Raw genomic sequence first — 15876 nt, 5'->3', positions numbered from 1 at the left:
GTGAGTGCCATAATTTATTCATGTTTGAGGTAGCCTATAGACTTTGTTATTCTTTGTTGGTTGTGTGTTCATCTTGACTTATGCTTTATTTGATTGTATGACTACCTAGATCTATTCATTCCTAGAGACCTTGTTCAGGCTTATTATATCTTCATTTGTCGTGATGGCCTATTCTTGAGATGTTGATATACTTGATTTAGTCGTAGTCATACTTTACATCTTGAACACACATATACTCCTCTATTTATTATATCTTTGTGCATCTTATTTTTTATCTATTGATCATATACATACTTGGAAATGGAGATCTTGATACATATTGGTATGCTCATGGCACATTGGGACATTATGTCACGACCCAAAATCCCAACCCATCGTGATGGCACCTAACACACTTGTTAGGCAAGCCGACAATCACATAACAGCTAATCATTTGAATAAAACAGGCTTTAATAAACTCAACAATGGAAAATCTCATAAATATCTTATAAAAGTAATTAAAACTCTACTACAACCATCCCAGCACCTGGTGTCAACGAGTACATGAGCACTACAATATCTCAACATAAAACAAACTCTAATACAATTATCTGAATAGTAGAACAGTATTGAAGAAAATAAAAAGGAAGGAGAACCAAGGTCTACGGGTATCATAGCAGATACCTCAAGTCTCCGAGAAGGTACTAGCACCAATCTAGCAGTCACCGCGTCCGGATGTACCTAGATATGCACACAAAGTGCATAGTGTACTATGAGTACAACTGACCCAATGTACTCAATAAGTATCATAGCTAACCTCAACGAGGTAAAAAAACACAAATTATAAATGATGTTAGCTATCATAGTCACCAATATAGGTTTCTCATGTACTTCAAACAGTTAGGGTACTTATGGCTCCCGCTGAGGATAGCCATCATTCAGTACATCTCCAGCTCCAATCAGTGCACCTCCGATACAGATTTTCTATAGTGGTGATTCAGGTCATCAGGGACAGCCTCAGACCCATTAGCTACGTCATATGAAGGGTTGCTTCGATTTCGGGGATATGGGGCATTACATAAGGCATTTCTCGAGATTTTAGGGTAGAGCACAGCAGGGTAGCCAGGCCATTGCTCTAGTACCAGTTACTACACCATCCACCTAGCCATCTAAAGGTAGGGGTCATCCAGCCAGAAGTGGAGGCCAGCAAGCTAGTGATGGATGCCAGTCAGTGAGAGGTCATCCTAGAGGTGGAGGATAGGTTGGAGGGGTTCAGCCCCGTTGTTATGCATTTTCGAGTAGGCCTGAGGGGGAGTCGTCTAATATAGTTATTATATGTATAATATCAGTCTGTCATAGAGATGCTTCGGTGTTATTTGATCCGTATTTTACTTATTCATATGTGTCTTCATATTTTTCAATGCACTTGAGTATGCCTTGTGATTCTCTTGATATTCCTCTTTCTGTGTCTACACCGGTTGAGGTTTCTATAGTAGTAGATCGAGTGTATTGGTCTTGTGTTGTTATTATTAATGGCTTTGATACTATAGTTGATCTCTTGTTGTTGGATATGGTGGATTTTGAGCTTATTCTCTGTATGGATTGGTTGCCCCTATATCATGTTATCTTGGATTGTTATACTAAGACTGTGACTTTAGCTATGCCGTGGTTGTCTAGATTAGAGTGGAGAGGTACCCTTGGTCATTCTACTAGTAGGGTGGTTTCATTCTTTAAAGGTTCAACATATGGCTGAGAAGGGTTTTTTAGTATATTTGGCCTACATTCGAGATTCTAGTGCGGAGATCCCTTCTATGGATTCAGTACCGATAGTAAGAGAGTTTTCGAATATGATTCCAGTGGTTTACCTGGCATGCCGCCTGATAAAGATATTGAATTTTGCATTAACTTGGTTCCGGGCTCAGCCCATTTCTATCCCATCATACCGTATGTTTCCAGCTAGGTTAAAGGAATTGAAGGAGCAGTTACAGGATTTGCTTGATAAGGAGTTCATTAGATCGAGTTTTTTTCCTTTGGGTGTGCTGATGTTGAAGAAGGATAGTTTTATGAGGATGTGCATCAATTATCGGTAGCTGGATAAGGTTACTATAAAGAACATGTATCCATTGCCTTGAATTGATTATTTGTTTGACCAGCTTCAGGGTACCAAGGTGTTCTCCAAGATTGAATTGAGATATGACTATCATCAGGTGATGATTAGAACACTGGATGTCCCTAAGATAACTTTTAGGACTCGCTATTGTCATTACGAGTTCTTGGTGATGTCATTTGGCTTGACTAATGCACTAGCAGCTTTTATGGATTTGATGAACCGAGTTCAAGCCATATTTAGATTCTTTCGTGATTGTGTTCATTGATGATATTTTGGTTTACTCTCATACTAGGGAGGAGCATGAGCAGCACTAGTGGGTTTTACTCCAGACTTTGAGGGATCATTAGCTTTATGCCATGTTTTTGAAGTGTGAGTTCTGGGTGGACTCATTTTCCTTCTTGGGTCATGTTGTATCTAGTGATAGTATCAAGATTGGCCCTAAGAAGATTGAAAAAGTTCAAAATTGTCCTAGACCTACTTCAGCTACATATATTCGGAGCTTCTTGGGTTTGGCGGGCTACTATCATCGCTTTGTTGAGGAATTTTCATCTATTACAGCCCCATTGACTAAGTTGACTCAGAAGGGTGCTCCTTTCAGATGGTCCGATGAGTGTGAGGAGAGATTTCAGAAGCTCAAGGTTGCTTTGACTACAGCTCCAGTGTTGGTGTTGGTCACAGGTTCAGGGCCTTATACGGTGTATTATGATGCTTCAGATTGGGCTTGGAGCAATTTTGATGTAGGATGGTAGAGTGATTGCTTACGCGTCTTTTCAGTTGAAGACCTATGAGAATAATTATTATGTTCATGATTTGGAGTTGAAAGCTATTGTGCAAGCACTCAAGATTTGAGGCATTACTTGTACGGCGTGTCATGTAAGGTCTACACTGATCATCGGAGTCTCCAACATTTGTTCAAGCAAAAGGATTTCAATATAAGGCAGCTAAGGTGGTTGGGGTGGTTAAAACACTATGATATCACTATCTTATATCATCTGTGTAAGGATAATATGGTATCTGATGCCTTGAGTAGAAAGGCGGAGAGCATGTGTCGTTTGGCATTTATTCCAGCTGAGGAGATGTCATTGGCTATGCAGAGATTGGATATTTCCAAGCCTAGTAGAGTCCTTGCTTATTTAGTGGTACAATCGTCTTTGTTGGAGCGCATCAAGGCTCGCCAGTATAACAATCCACACTTGTTGGTATTAAAGGACACGATGCAGAGAGGTGGTGCAAAGAAGGTTATGATTGGAGGTTATGGTATTATGCGGTTTCAGGGTCATATTTGTATTCCGAATGTTGATGGTTTGAGAGAGTTAATTCTTGATAAGGCTCATAGCTCACGGTATTCTATTCATCTAGGTGTCACGAATATGTATTGTGACTTGAAGCAACATTACTGGTGGCGGAAAATGAGGAAGGACATTGTTGGGCATGTTTCTCAGTGCTTGAATTGTCAGCAGATCAAGTATGAGCATTAGAAATCAGGTGGTTTAACTCAGAGGTTGGTGATACCGGAGTGGAAGTGGGAGCATATTACTATGGACTTTGTCTTAGGCTTACCACGTATTTTAAGGAAGGTAGATGCTATTTGGGTCATTGTGGATAGGTGACCAAATATGCGCATTTCATTCTGGTGGTAACTATTTACACTTCAGAGATTGGCTCAGATCTATATCAGAGAGATTGTTTGCTTGCACGGTGTGTCCATTTATATCATTTCAGACCACGGCATGCAGTTCACTTTGCACTTTTGGAGAGCTATTCATCGAGATTTGGGCATGCATGTGGAGTTGAGCACTACATTTCACCCGCAGACGAATGGTCATTCCAAGCGGACTATCCGGATTGTTGAGGATATATTGAGGGCCTTGTATTGATTTTGGAGGCCATTGGGACCAGTTTCTACCATTAGAGGAGTTTTCCTACAACAACAGCTACTAATCCAGCATTCAGATGGCGCAGTATGAGGCTTTATACGATAGGCGGTGTCATTCTCCTATTGGTTGGTTTAAGCCTGGTGAGGCTAGGATGTTGGGTAAGGATTTAGTTCGTGATGCTTTGGAGAAGGTGAAGTTGGTTCAGGACTGCCTTTAGACAGCGCAGAGTAGGCAGAAGAATTATACGAACAAAAAGGTTCGTGATATGGCTTATATGGAGGGCAAAAAGGTACTTTTGAAAGTTTTGCCTATGATGGGTATAATGAGATTTGGAAAGAAGGCCAAGTTGAGCCCGAGGTTTATTGGTCCGTTTGAGTTGTTAGAGAGCTAGGGAGGTTGCTTATAGGCTTGCATTGCCTCCCAGCCTTGTGGGGGTTCATAATATATTTCATGTTTTTATGCTTCGAAAGTATCAGAAAGACAAGGCTCATGTTCCGGACTTCAGCAAGGGACAACTTGATGAGAACTAGACTTATGAGGAAGAGCTGGTAGTTATTATAGATCGGCAGGTTCGAAAGTTGAGATCTAAGGATATTTCTTCTGTGAAAGTGCTTCGAAGAGGTCAGCCGACTGAGGAGGCTACTTAGGAATCCTAGTCCTATATGAGGAGTATATATCCACATCTTCTTACCAGTTCAAGTACATTTCTATGTCTATTTGAGGACGAACATTTATTTAGAGGCAGGGAATGTGACGACCCAATGGGTTGTTTTAAGTTCTAGCCTTCCTTTCCATAGTTTGAGACCTTGAATAGCTTAGTTTGATGATTTATGACTTGTGTTATGGTCCGGTTTGATTTCCGAAACGTCTAAATATGTTTTTACAAAAAAGACTTGATTTTTGAACTTTAAAGTTGTTAGAGTTGACCACGGTCAACATTGTTGGTAAATGATCACAGATCGGTATTTTAACGATTCCATTAGGTTTGTATGATAATTTTAGACTTGTACATATATTTAGTTGGGGTCCCTCGTGACCTGAGGTTGTTTCAGCACTTATTGTGGAAAGTTAGAAATATGAGTTTATGAAAATTGAAATCATTAAGTTTTGATACTTGATTCTTGATTGTAAAAGTTATTTTGGTGTTTTGAGCTTGCAAGAGAGTTTGTATGTGCTCAAGTTGCAGCAGCTGATCTGCTGCTGGTGTGGCGTGCATCGTTAACGCGGAGCTTGTCTCGCGTTTGTGAAAGCTTATTTGGACTGGGGCGGTCTTACTCTATGCGATGGCCTGGGGGGTCTGGCCTTCGCGAACGCAGATGCCCAGCCCATACGTGAACGTATAGGCTTTGGGCGTTTGGGGGGCTGGTGGAAATTTCTTCATCGCGAATGCGACAACAGGGCCGCGAATGCGAAGGCCTGGGGGGCAATAGCCTTCGCGAACATGGAAAGGTCTTCGCGAACATGATGGTTAGTTGATCTTTGATCTTCGCGAATGCGACAGGTGCTTCGCAAATGCGAAGAACACCTGATGGTTGACGCCCAGTTATATAAAGGGCTGAAAATTGAGTTTTAGCCACTTTTACCATTTTTGAGACCTAGATCACGGATTAAGGAGATTTTTGAGAGGATTTTCATATCAACTTCTAAGATTTGTAATTTGTACTTAGTTTTGATTTATTTTCATGAATTCCCATAGATTTTTTCATTCCTAAATCTAGTGTTTTAAAGTGTAGAAATTTTGGGGTTTTGCACGTTCGCGTGTTATTGACCTTGTTTGAGTCCTCATTGAAATATATGTTTGAGACTAGCTTTTAGATATTGGATTGCCTATTTTTCCTTAATGAATTAGGTTTATCTATTCTCCTCAATATTTTATTTTGAACCTCGCCATGCTTGGATGTGTTGTTGGATGATTCTATGTGAATTGATATGTTGGATCGGGTTGCCGCCGCAACAACATTATGATAAGGATCGGGTTACTCTCCGCAACAATAATATGATCATGGGATTGGGTTGTCATCGCAATATTGTTGTTTCCGTGTGTGGACCAGGTTGTAAGCCGCAACGTACGTGATATGGATTTTGGTGATATTTGTGATATAGTCCTCTTTGTGGGTTGTAGCTATGTTGTTTACATATATTGTTTCTTCCCCGTTATTTGAGCTACTAAAAAGGGTATGGATGTGTTACTCGAGAAACATGGTTATTACTTCTAATGTTGGTTCCTTTTATTATTTTATGCCTTTGTTCCTGCTATTATTGTAAAAATTACATGGGGCGCCCTATTTGGTCTCCCCCATTTAACCTGTACCAACTTTTTAAATTTTTGCCTTTTTCTCCTCTTTCTTCTTCTTCTTCTTCTTCTTTGGGTGACAATGATTTTATATGGTATTTGTGAACATATTTTAAGTCAGTTTATGATATTTTACAGTGGTGAGCTGCTGTGACGCTTTATTTTTTATTATTGCTTAGGGTTTCTTCTTCTTCTTTTTCTTAATTGTAAAATGTGTTCGTTAGATTTACTGTTATTTTGACAAATTGATGATTGAGATTTGTTCTTTATGATATTTGGAGGTTATATTTCAAATTTGAGCTCATTTGGAGTAGATTTAGGTATTAAATCGGATATTGAATTATTAAAATTCGAAGAACAAATTTATGTTTCTGGGCAATTTGCACTTCAGGCCTATTTGGCCTTAAGTGCATGCAAACGTTGGTTTCACTTCAGACCTATTTGACCTTAAGTGCATCTGAAGTGTAATTGTTTCATGACTTTTTGGCCTTAAGTGCATGAAACCACAGGCTGCACTACAGACCTATTTGGCCTTAAGTGCATCTGAAGTGCAATTTTTTCACTTCAGACCTCTCTGACCTTGCATGAAAATATTTATTGCATTTCAGACCTATTTGGCCGTAAGTGCATCTTAAGTACATTTTTGCACTTTAGACTTAATTGCCCTTAAGTGCATTGCACTTCAGACTAAATTTTTTTAACTTCAGACCCGATAAGTCTGAAGTTGATCGTAAAGTGGGTAGACTTGCAAATATTTTTATAAAGTGGGTATAGCTTCAATTGTGACCCCAAAACCAGGTATAGATGCAAAAACACCGTTATTATTGCTTTTATCTCTATTGCTATTTATGTTGCTTACTAACTGTACATGTTTATACGATACGTACGAATTCCCTGTTACATAGATGAAGTGACCTGTACTGCCGTTAATATTGGCAACCTTCCTCCCTACATACGTGCAATGAGGGTTCTTCCCCCATATGAATGAGTTTTGGTCCTTCGAAATTGATCTTCAGTATTCTGGTGGTGCAATCTTGGAGGTCGAGACAACGGTTGCAGTTCAGGACCTTGACTTGCCTGAAGGGTACGAACCAGAAGTAGATTCCAGTGCCAGTCATGATGTCAAATCAGATTTATTAAAAGGATTTGAGCAATTTGCAAAAGGAAAACATTCTAAAGAGAATGTTGATAAGATTGACCAAACCAACGAAGGTGCTATTTTATTTGATGTTCTATAATATTTGGAATTTCTAATCAAAATAGGTTAATTTGGTTAGGCACACTTGGTGATTATTTGCTTAGATATCTGTAGGGGAATAGTCCACTACTTTAAAAAGTAGAATTGTTTGTATTAGATATATAGTAATTGAGGTGCATTAATCAGGTTAGGTTAACCGTGTCAAAAGTTTACAACTGCACAGTTTGCATAGTATACCAAAAAAACAAATCATAGCTATAAAGCGTATTAAGGCGTATAACTCGACTACATTTTGCTTGACCAAGTTTCTCATAAGCACTAACAGTCTTTGTTGTGCTCTTTTCTCATATTTTAGTAAAATTAGTTTTAGGATACGCGCGATACGCGTGAATTCTATATCAATGAATATAAAATGTTTAAAATCACATAAATATTATTAAACTATGTGTTTGAGTTATAAAATAAAATTTTACAAAAGGCACAAGCTCTTAAAAATGATGGATATTAATCTTATTTAGACAATATAATAAAGGCAAAAAGTATGTCACACAAAAGTATTCTAATGCCATATCATAAATTTGATATATTTGTATATTTGCTTTAGTAATTCAGATAGAGTAAAATAATATGTTGATTTATACTCAAATATCATACAACAATATGTTCATCTTGACCTTAAAAAATAAATTCTATTTGCTCAAGTACCTAATATAGTAATATAAATTTCATCTTATTCCTATTGGAACTCAAATTGAAAAATACGAAAAATAAAATGAGACTCCATATTGTTAGGTTTAGTTATCGTATTACGAATTTAAGGGTAGTATTTAACCGAATTAATTAATTTACTTTTTAAAAAAATCTAAAATGATTGTCATAAAAATGCAGGTAGAATATTAATATTTATTATTATTATTATTATTATTATTATTATTATTATTATTATTATTATTATTATTATTATTATTATTATTATTATTATTATTATTGTGTTATTCAACATGACGCTTATCATAATGTAATATTATTTGCAAAAAATATAAAAGTCTATTAATGATTCATATACATTTTGTGTGTATGTGTCACGATCCCAAATTTTCCTCCGTAGGATATCGTGATGGCACCTAGTCTCTAAGACTAGGTAAGCCTATCAATGCGGAATAACAATAAAAATATGAAATAAATAAATTTGCAAACTCACATAATTATAACTCCCAAAATCCGGTAGAAATAAGTCACAAGCTTCTAAGAATTTATCCTCAATGTATCTATATATTAGGGTCTAGGAAAAATAAGGAAGCAACGTAATAATGATAGAAGGGGACTCCGGAGTCTGCGGACGCTGGCAGATATACTAGTGGCGGACTCAGAATTTTGTACAAGCGGGTTCAATCAAAAATTACGGTAATCGATTGTATAAGTGCAGCGGTAAACGAAATTTGTGCACTACTCTTTTTTGTTCATCAAATCACTTCAAAATGAAGTCATTTTCCTTAAGGTAGGGGGAATTAAAAAAAAATAACAAAGAAAATTTCGTCCATTAATTTTTTTAAAAATTTATCTATATAAATTAACAAATTTTATTTCAGAAAATTTAGCAATTTTAACCAAAAAGTATTTAACCTATTTAAAATTGTACTATAAATTTAAGAAATTTAACATAGAAAATTGTTACAAACAGAAGACATGAAAAAAGAGAGTGATAAACTAAACTAATTTATACAAATTATTAAAGAAAAAGATATTTTATACCAAACTAAAGCTTTGAATATAACACATATTAACAATTTCAATACAAACTAAACTAAACTAAATTAAAAGATTACAAGTAATTTCGATAACGTACTAGAACAAAAATTCATTTTGTAGAAAGGATTAAATTTTTCTGAAGTAAAATGGAGGAGTTTAATAAAAATAGCTTTTATTGGATTTAAATTTTAAAAAAAATCATAAAGCGATGTAAGAAAACAAAGACAAAATAGGAAATAATAAGCAAAATAATATATACATTTAGTTAAAAGGTCATAGATAGTTCGTTGCAGTAGCAGTGGTTCGAACTTCGGGACATTAGCCTTACTTTGAACCCACTTTGCCACTGCTCTAGAGCTTCTGTTAGTGTCAAGTGGGTTCATGTATTCTAATATTTATCAGTTTTATAATTTTTTGATAAAATTCCTAGGTAAAAATAATTAATTTTTCCAACGAAGCGGGTTCAACTGAACCCCCTTCCTACAAGGTGGGTCCGCCCCTGAGATATACCTCGAAGTCTCCGTACACAGGTAGCTCACTGATGTCTAGACTGGTAGGATGTACTTGGATCTACACAAAAAGATGTGCAGAAGCGTAGTATGAGTACACCACAGCGGTACCCAGTAAGTGCCACGCCTAACCTCAGTAGAGTAGTGACGAGGTCAGGTCAGGCCCTACTGGAATAATAAAAGACAAGGTGAAATATTTAACAATATAATAAAAATAAAATGACAATGAAAATGAATCAAGTAAGTAGTATGTCACCAATTTACTACACAAAATAATGGCAAATAATACCTCGTGGAAACAAAACAGAATTCTTTTCAACTTTAAGAAAAATCACAACAATAATCAAAGACAACTACGGCCATAAATCAATATCAACAAGCGCACTCCCGAGGTACCGCCTCGTAGTCCCAAGTCATAAATAAATTCATAATATCTCATTTTCTTATATCACCGCGGGAGCCTTCACATTTAATTTTAAAGAAAATATTTTTTTCTGAAATAACATCCCGCATTTTAGCCACCCTTATCATACCGAATGACTTCTGGTAGTTCCCCTACTAGCCACGCGTATCAATCCACCCTTATCCCACCGCATGTGTTTCAACACCCAAACCTTATACCACCGCATGCGTATTAATATCACAATATATCACAATTTGCACCTCAAATGCCCAAATAATTCAATTTGCCAAAATAAATTAACAACAATATTTTTTCACAATAAAGAGCTCACGGCTCATGTCAAAATAAATCAACAATAATATTTCTCCACAATAAAGAACTCACAGCTCCATCTCAATGAGTACAAAAATCTCCCAAAATATTCAGCAAAAATAATATTTTACAAATTTAACACCTTGTCTAAATATCAAATTTTTAAATGTAAAATACTTCATTTTTAATAATATTTAATTTAAAAAAAATCAACCTCCAATTAATATACAGAATGAAAAAAACCAAATTTCAACTAAACAAGTAAAACAATTAGCAAGAAAAGGTCAAGCAAATTTAAAGTATAAAAATCAGATCAATGATGAAGAATATAACATGATAAAATAATTTAATTAATATGCAGCAGTGATCTAAACAAATAAAAAAAAATATAACCTTCCACATTTAATCCGTGTACACACTCGCCACCTCGTGTATACGACTTTTAACACATTGCAATTATTACATCAATACCAATCCTAGGAGAATTTCCCCCACACAAGGTTAGACAAGTCACTTACCTCGACTTGCTCCAATTTAATCAAGTAGTATGCCTTTTCCTCGATTTTCCGACTCCGATGGACTCGAATCTAGTCATAATTAATTTGATACAATCAACAAACATAATAGAATCAATTCCATAAGAAAATACTATATTTTTCAATAAAAATCCAAAATTAACTCAAAAGTTGTCCGTGGGGCCCACGTCTCGGAATCCGGCGAAAGTTATAAAATATGAACGCCCATTCAACTACGAGTCTAACGATACCAAAATGATTAAATTCCGATAACAATTCGACCCTCAAATCCTCAAATCTATCCAAGAGGGTTTTAAAATTTTTCCAACTTAAACCACCAATTAAATGTTAAAAACAGTGATGGATTCGGGTAATCTAACCAAAATTGAGTTAAGAACACTTACCTCGATGTTTTCTCTGAAAATCTTCCAAAAATCGCCTCTTCCCGAGCTCCAATCCGTCAAAAATGGAAAATGGGACGAAGTCCCATTTTCAAAACTTAAACTTTCTACCCAGACATTTACTCTACGCGATCGCGAACAATCACACGCGATCGTGAAGCACAGTTTTCCACTGCCCGGTTTGACCCTACGTGATCGCAAACAATGCCACGTGATCGCGATGCACAAGATTCCAACTCTACGTGATCGCATCCCTCTTCACGCGATCACATAGAGCAAATGCGTGGCCCAGCTTCCTCTCAAGTTTCCCTTATGCGATCACAAACAATGCCACGCGATTGCGATGTACAGACTAGCCCAACCTACGTAATCGTGGTTGACCTCACGCGATCGTGAAGAACAAAATCAATAGTTTCTCAACTAAGCCTACGCGATCGCGTCCCAATCTTCGCGATCGCGAAGAAGGTTTGAAACACCATTAAACATCAGCTACCAGCAGTGCCAAAATAAAGGGAAATAATCTGAATACCATCCGAAATATGTCCGAGACCCTCGGGACCTCAACCAAATATACCAACAAGTCCTAATACATCATACGAACTTAGTCGAGTCTTCAGATCACATCCAACAAGATTAAATCACAATTCACACCCCAATTCAAGCTTAATAACATTTAAGAATTTCTAACTTCTACATTCGATGTCGGAACCTATCAAATCATATCCGATTGAATTCAAATTTTGCACACAAGTCATAAATGATGTGACGAAACTATAAAAATTTTCGAAACTGGATTCCACCACCGATATCAAAAGGTCAATTCCCCGGTCAAACTTTCAAACTTAAATTACTATTTTAGCCATTTCAAACCTAATTTAACTACAGACTTCCAAATAAAATTTTGAACATGCTCCTAAGTCCAAAATCACCATACGGAGCTGATGGAATCATCAAAATTCTATTCCGGGGTCGTTTGCACATAGGTCGACATCCAGCCAACCTTTTCAACTTAAATTTTAAACTTTAAAACTAAGTGTTCCAATTCATTCTAAAATTTTTCCGGACCAGAACCGACTACCCCGGCAAGTCACATAACAGTTATAAAGCACAGAATGAGCAGTAAATAAGAGAACGGGGCTACAACTTTTAAAATGACTGGCCGAGTCATTACATCCTCCCCCTCTTAAAACAATCGTTCGTCCTCGAACGAGCATAGAGAAATACCTGAAGTGGTGAAAAGATGAGGATAACGGCTGCACATATCCTGCTCGGTCTCCCAAGTCGCCTCCTCGACCGGATGACCCCTCCACCGAACCTTTACGGAAGCAATGTTCTTTGACCTCAGCTTTCGAACCTGCCTGTCCAAAATAGCCACTGGTTCCTCAGCATAAGATAGATCCTTGTCCAATTGAATGGAACTGAAGTCTAACACATGAGACGGATCGCCGTGATATTTTTGAAGCACAGAAATATGGAATACCGGATGAACTACAGAGAGACTAGTTGGTAGTGCAAGTCTGTAAGCCACCTCTCCAATTCTCTCAAGAATCTCAAAAGGCCCAATATACCTAGGGATCAACTTGCCCTTCTTCCTGAACCTCATCACACCCTTCATAGGCGAAACACGGAGCAAGACCCGCTCACCAACCATGAATGCAATATCACGAACCTTCTGATCCTCATAAATCTTCTATCTAGATTGGGCTATACGAAGTCAATCCTGAATCAATTTATCCTTTTTCAAGGCATCCTGAACCAAGTCTGTACCCAATAGCCTAGCCTCGCCCGGTTCGAACCAACCCACTGGAGACCTGCAACGCCTACCATACAAGGCCTCATACGGAGCCATCTGAATGCTCGACTGGTAGCTGTTGTTGTAAGCAAACTCCACAAGTGGTAAGAACTGATACCAAGCACCCCCCAAAATCTATCACACAAGCGCGGAGCATATCCTCCAGTATCTGAATAGTGCGCTCAGACTGTCCGTCCGTTTGAGGGTGAAATGTTGTGCTCAACTCAACCCGAGTACCTAACTCATGTTGTACATCCCTCCAGACCCGTGATGTAAATTGCGTACCCCGGTCATAGATGATGGATATCGGTACGCCATGAAGTCTGACAATCTCACGAATATAGATTCGAGCCAACTTCTCGAAAGAGTAGGTAGTCATCACAGGAATAAAATGAATTGACTTGGTCAGCCTATCCACAATCACCCAAACTGCATCAAACTTCTGCTGAGTCCGTGAAGTCCAACCACAAAATCCATAGTGATCCGCTCCCATTTTCACTCCGGAATTTCTAACTTCTGAAGCAATCCACTTGGCCACTGATGCTCATACTTTACCTGCTGACAATTTAGGCACCGAGCTACATATTCCACTATGTCTTTCTTCTTCTGCCTCCACCAATAGTGTTGTCTTACGTCCTGATACATCTTCGCCGCACCTAGATGAATGGAGTACCGCGAACTGTGAGCCTCCTGAAGAATCAACTCATGCAAGCCATCTACATTGGGTACACATAGCCTGCCCTGCATCTGTAATACACCGTCATCTCCAATAGTGACTTCTTTGGCATCATCGTGCTGAACTGTATCCTTAAGGATAAGTAGATGGGGGTCATCATACTGACGCTCCTTGATACGATCATAAGGAGAAGACTGAGAAACCACACAAGCCAAAACTCGGCCCGGCTCGAAAACATCCAATCTAATAAACTGGTTGGCCAAAGCCTGAACATCCAGGGCTAAAGACCTCTTTACTACCGGTAAATATGCTAAGCTGCCCAAACTTTCCGCCTTATGACTTAAGGCATCGGCCACTACATTGGCCTTCCCAGGATGATAGAGAATGGTGATATCATAATCCTTAAGCAACTCCAATCATCTCCGCTGCCGTAAATTAAGATACTTCTATTTAAACAGATGTTGTAGACTCCGGTGATCGGTGTAGACCTCACAATGGACACCGTACAAATAATGCCGCCAAATCTTCAAGGAATGAACAATAGCTGCTAATTCAAGGTCATGGACCGGATAATTCTTCTCATGTACCTGTAACTGTCTGGATGCATAGGCAATCACCCTACCGTCTTGCATCAACATTGTGCCGAGACCAATACGCGACGCGTTACAATATACAGTATAAGACCCTGAACCTGTAGGTAATACCAAGACTGGGTTGTAGTCAAAGTTGTCTTGAGCTTTTGGAAGCTCTCCTCACATTCCTCGATCCACCTGAACGAAGCACCTTTCTGGGTCAATTTGGTCATAGGTGGAGCAATAGAAGAGAAACCCTCTACAAATCGGCGATAATACCATGCCAAACCAAGGAAACTCCGGATCTCCGTAGCTGAGGACGGTCTAGACCAACTCTGCACTGCTTCAATCTTCTTTAAATCCACCTTGATCCCTTCGCATGAAACTATATGACCCAAAAATACCACTGAATCAAGCCAGAATTTACACTTTGAAAATTTTGCATATAACTTCTTTTCTCTCAAAGTCTGAAGCACAGTTCTCAAGTGCTGCTCATGATCCTCCTAACTCCGAAAATACACTAGAATGTCGTCAATAAATACAATGATGAAGGAGTCAAGATAGGGATGAAATACACTGTTCATCAAATGCATAAATGTTGATAGGGCGTTTGTCAGCCCAAATGACATTACAAAAAACTCATAATGACTATATCGAGTCCTAAAAGCACTCTTCGGGATATCTGGCCCCTGAATCTTCAACTGATGATAGCCTAAACGCAAGTCAATTTTAGAGAATACCCTGGCACCCCGAAGCTGATCAAATAGGTCATCAATATGTGGCAATGTATACATGTTCTTCATTGTAACCTTGTTCAGATGGGGGTAATCAATACACATCCGCATAGAACCATCCTTCTTCTTCACAAATACGACATGAGCACCCCAAGGCGATACACTGGGCCAAATAAAGCCTTTATCAAGCAACTCCTGTAACTGTTCTTTTAATTCTTTCAACTCTGTTGGGGCCATACGATATGGTGGAATAGAAATGGGCTGAGTGCCCGATAACAAATCAATGCCAAAGTCAATATCCCTGTCGGGTGGCATACCCGAAAGATCCGCTGGAAATACATCAGGAAAATCCTTTACTACAGGAACTGACTCCACGGTAAGAGTATCAATACTAACATCTCTCACATAGGCCAGATACGTATCACACCCCTTCTCAACCATTCGTTGAGCTTTAAGAAATGAAACAACCCTGTTAGGGACATGATCCGAGGTACCTCTCCACTCTAGCCGTGATATACCTTCCATAGCCAACGTCACCGTCTTGGCGTAACAATCAAGAATAGCGTGATAGGGAGACAACTAGTCCATGTCCAAAATAATATCGAAATCCACCTTACTGAGCAATAATAAATCAGCTCTGGTCTCAAAACCACTAATAACAATCAAACACGACCAATACACGCGGTCCACAATAATAGATTCACCCACGGGTGTAGATACATAAACAGAAGAACTCAAATAATCACGAGATACGCC

At 38.3% G+C, this 15876-nt stretch overlaps 2 protein-coding genes across 2 annotated transcripts; both read left to right on the top strand.

Annotated features, from left to right (window-relative positions):
- The first annotated feature begins 2445 nt into the window (after positions 1-2445).
- On the top strand, positions 2446-2838 carry LOC138894174 (uncharacterized mitochondrial protein AtMg00860-like). Its single transcript, XM_070178856.1, has one exon. The coding sequence runs from the start codon at positions 2446-2448 to the stop codon at positions 2836-2838; it is 393 nt and encodes a 130-aa protein (XP_070034957.1).
- Positions 2839-3096: 258 nt separating this feature from the next.
- LOC138894173 (uncharacterized) lies at positions 3097-3567 on the top strand. The gene has a single exon (XM_070178855.1). The coding sequence runs from the start codon at positions 3097-3099 to the stop codon at positions 3565-3567; it is 471 nt and encodes a 156-aa protein (XP_070034956.1).
- The last annotated feature ends 12309 nt before the right edge of the window (positions 3568-15876 follow it).

This window comes from Nicotiana tomentosiformis, chromosome 6 (genome assembly GCF_000390325.3).
Source record: "Nicotiana tomentosiformis chromosome 6, ASM39032v3, whole genome shotgun sequence".
Lineage (NCBI taxonomy): Eukaryota > Viridiplantae > Streptophyta > Magnoliopsida > Solanales > Solanaceae > Nicotiana > Nicotiana tomentosiformis.
This window is presented reverse-complemented; position numbering and strand designations above follow the sequence as displayed.

Excerpts from the sequence above, each read along its gene's own strand:
- LOC138894174 (XM_070178856.1), top strand. The coding sequence starts at position 2,446 with ATGTTTTTGAAGTGTGAGTTCTGGGTGGACTCATTTTCCTTCTTGGGT.
- LOC138894173 (XM_070178855.1), top strand. The coding sequence starts at position 3,097 with ATGGTATCTGATGCCTTGAGTAGAAAGGCGGAGAGCATGTGTCGTTTG.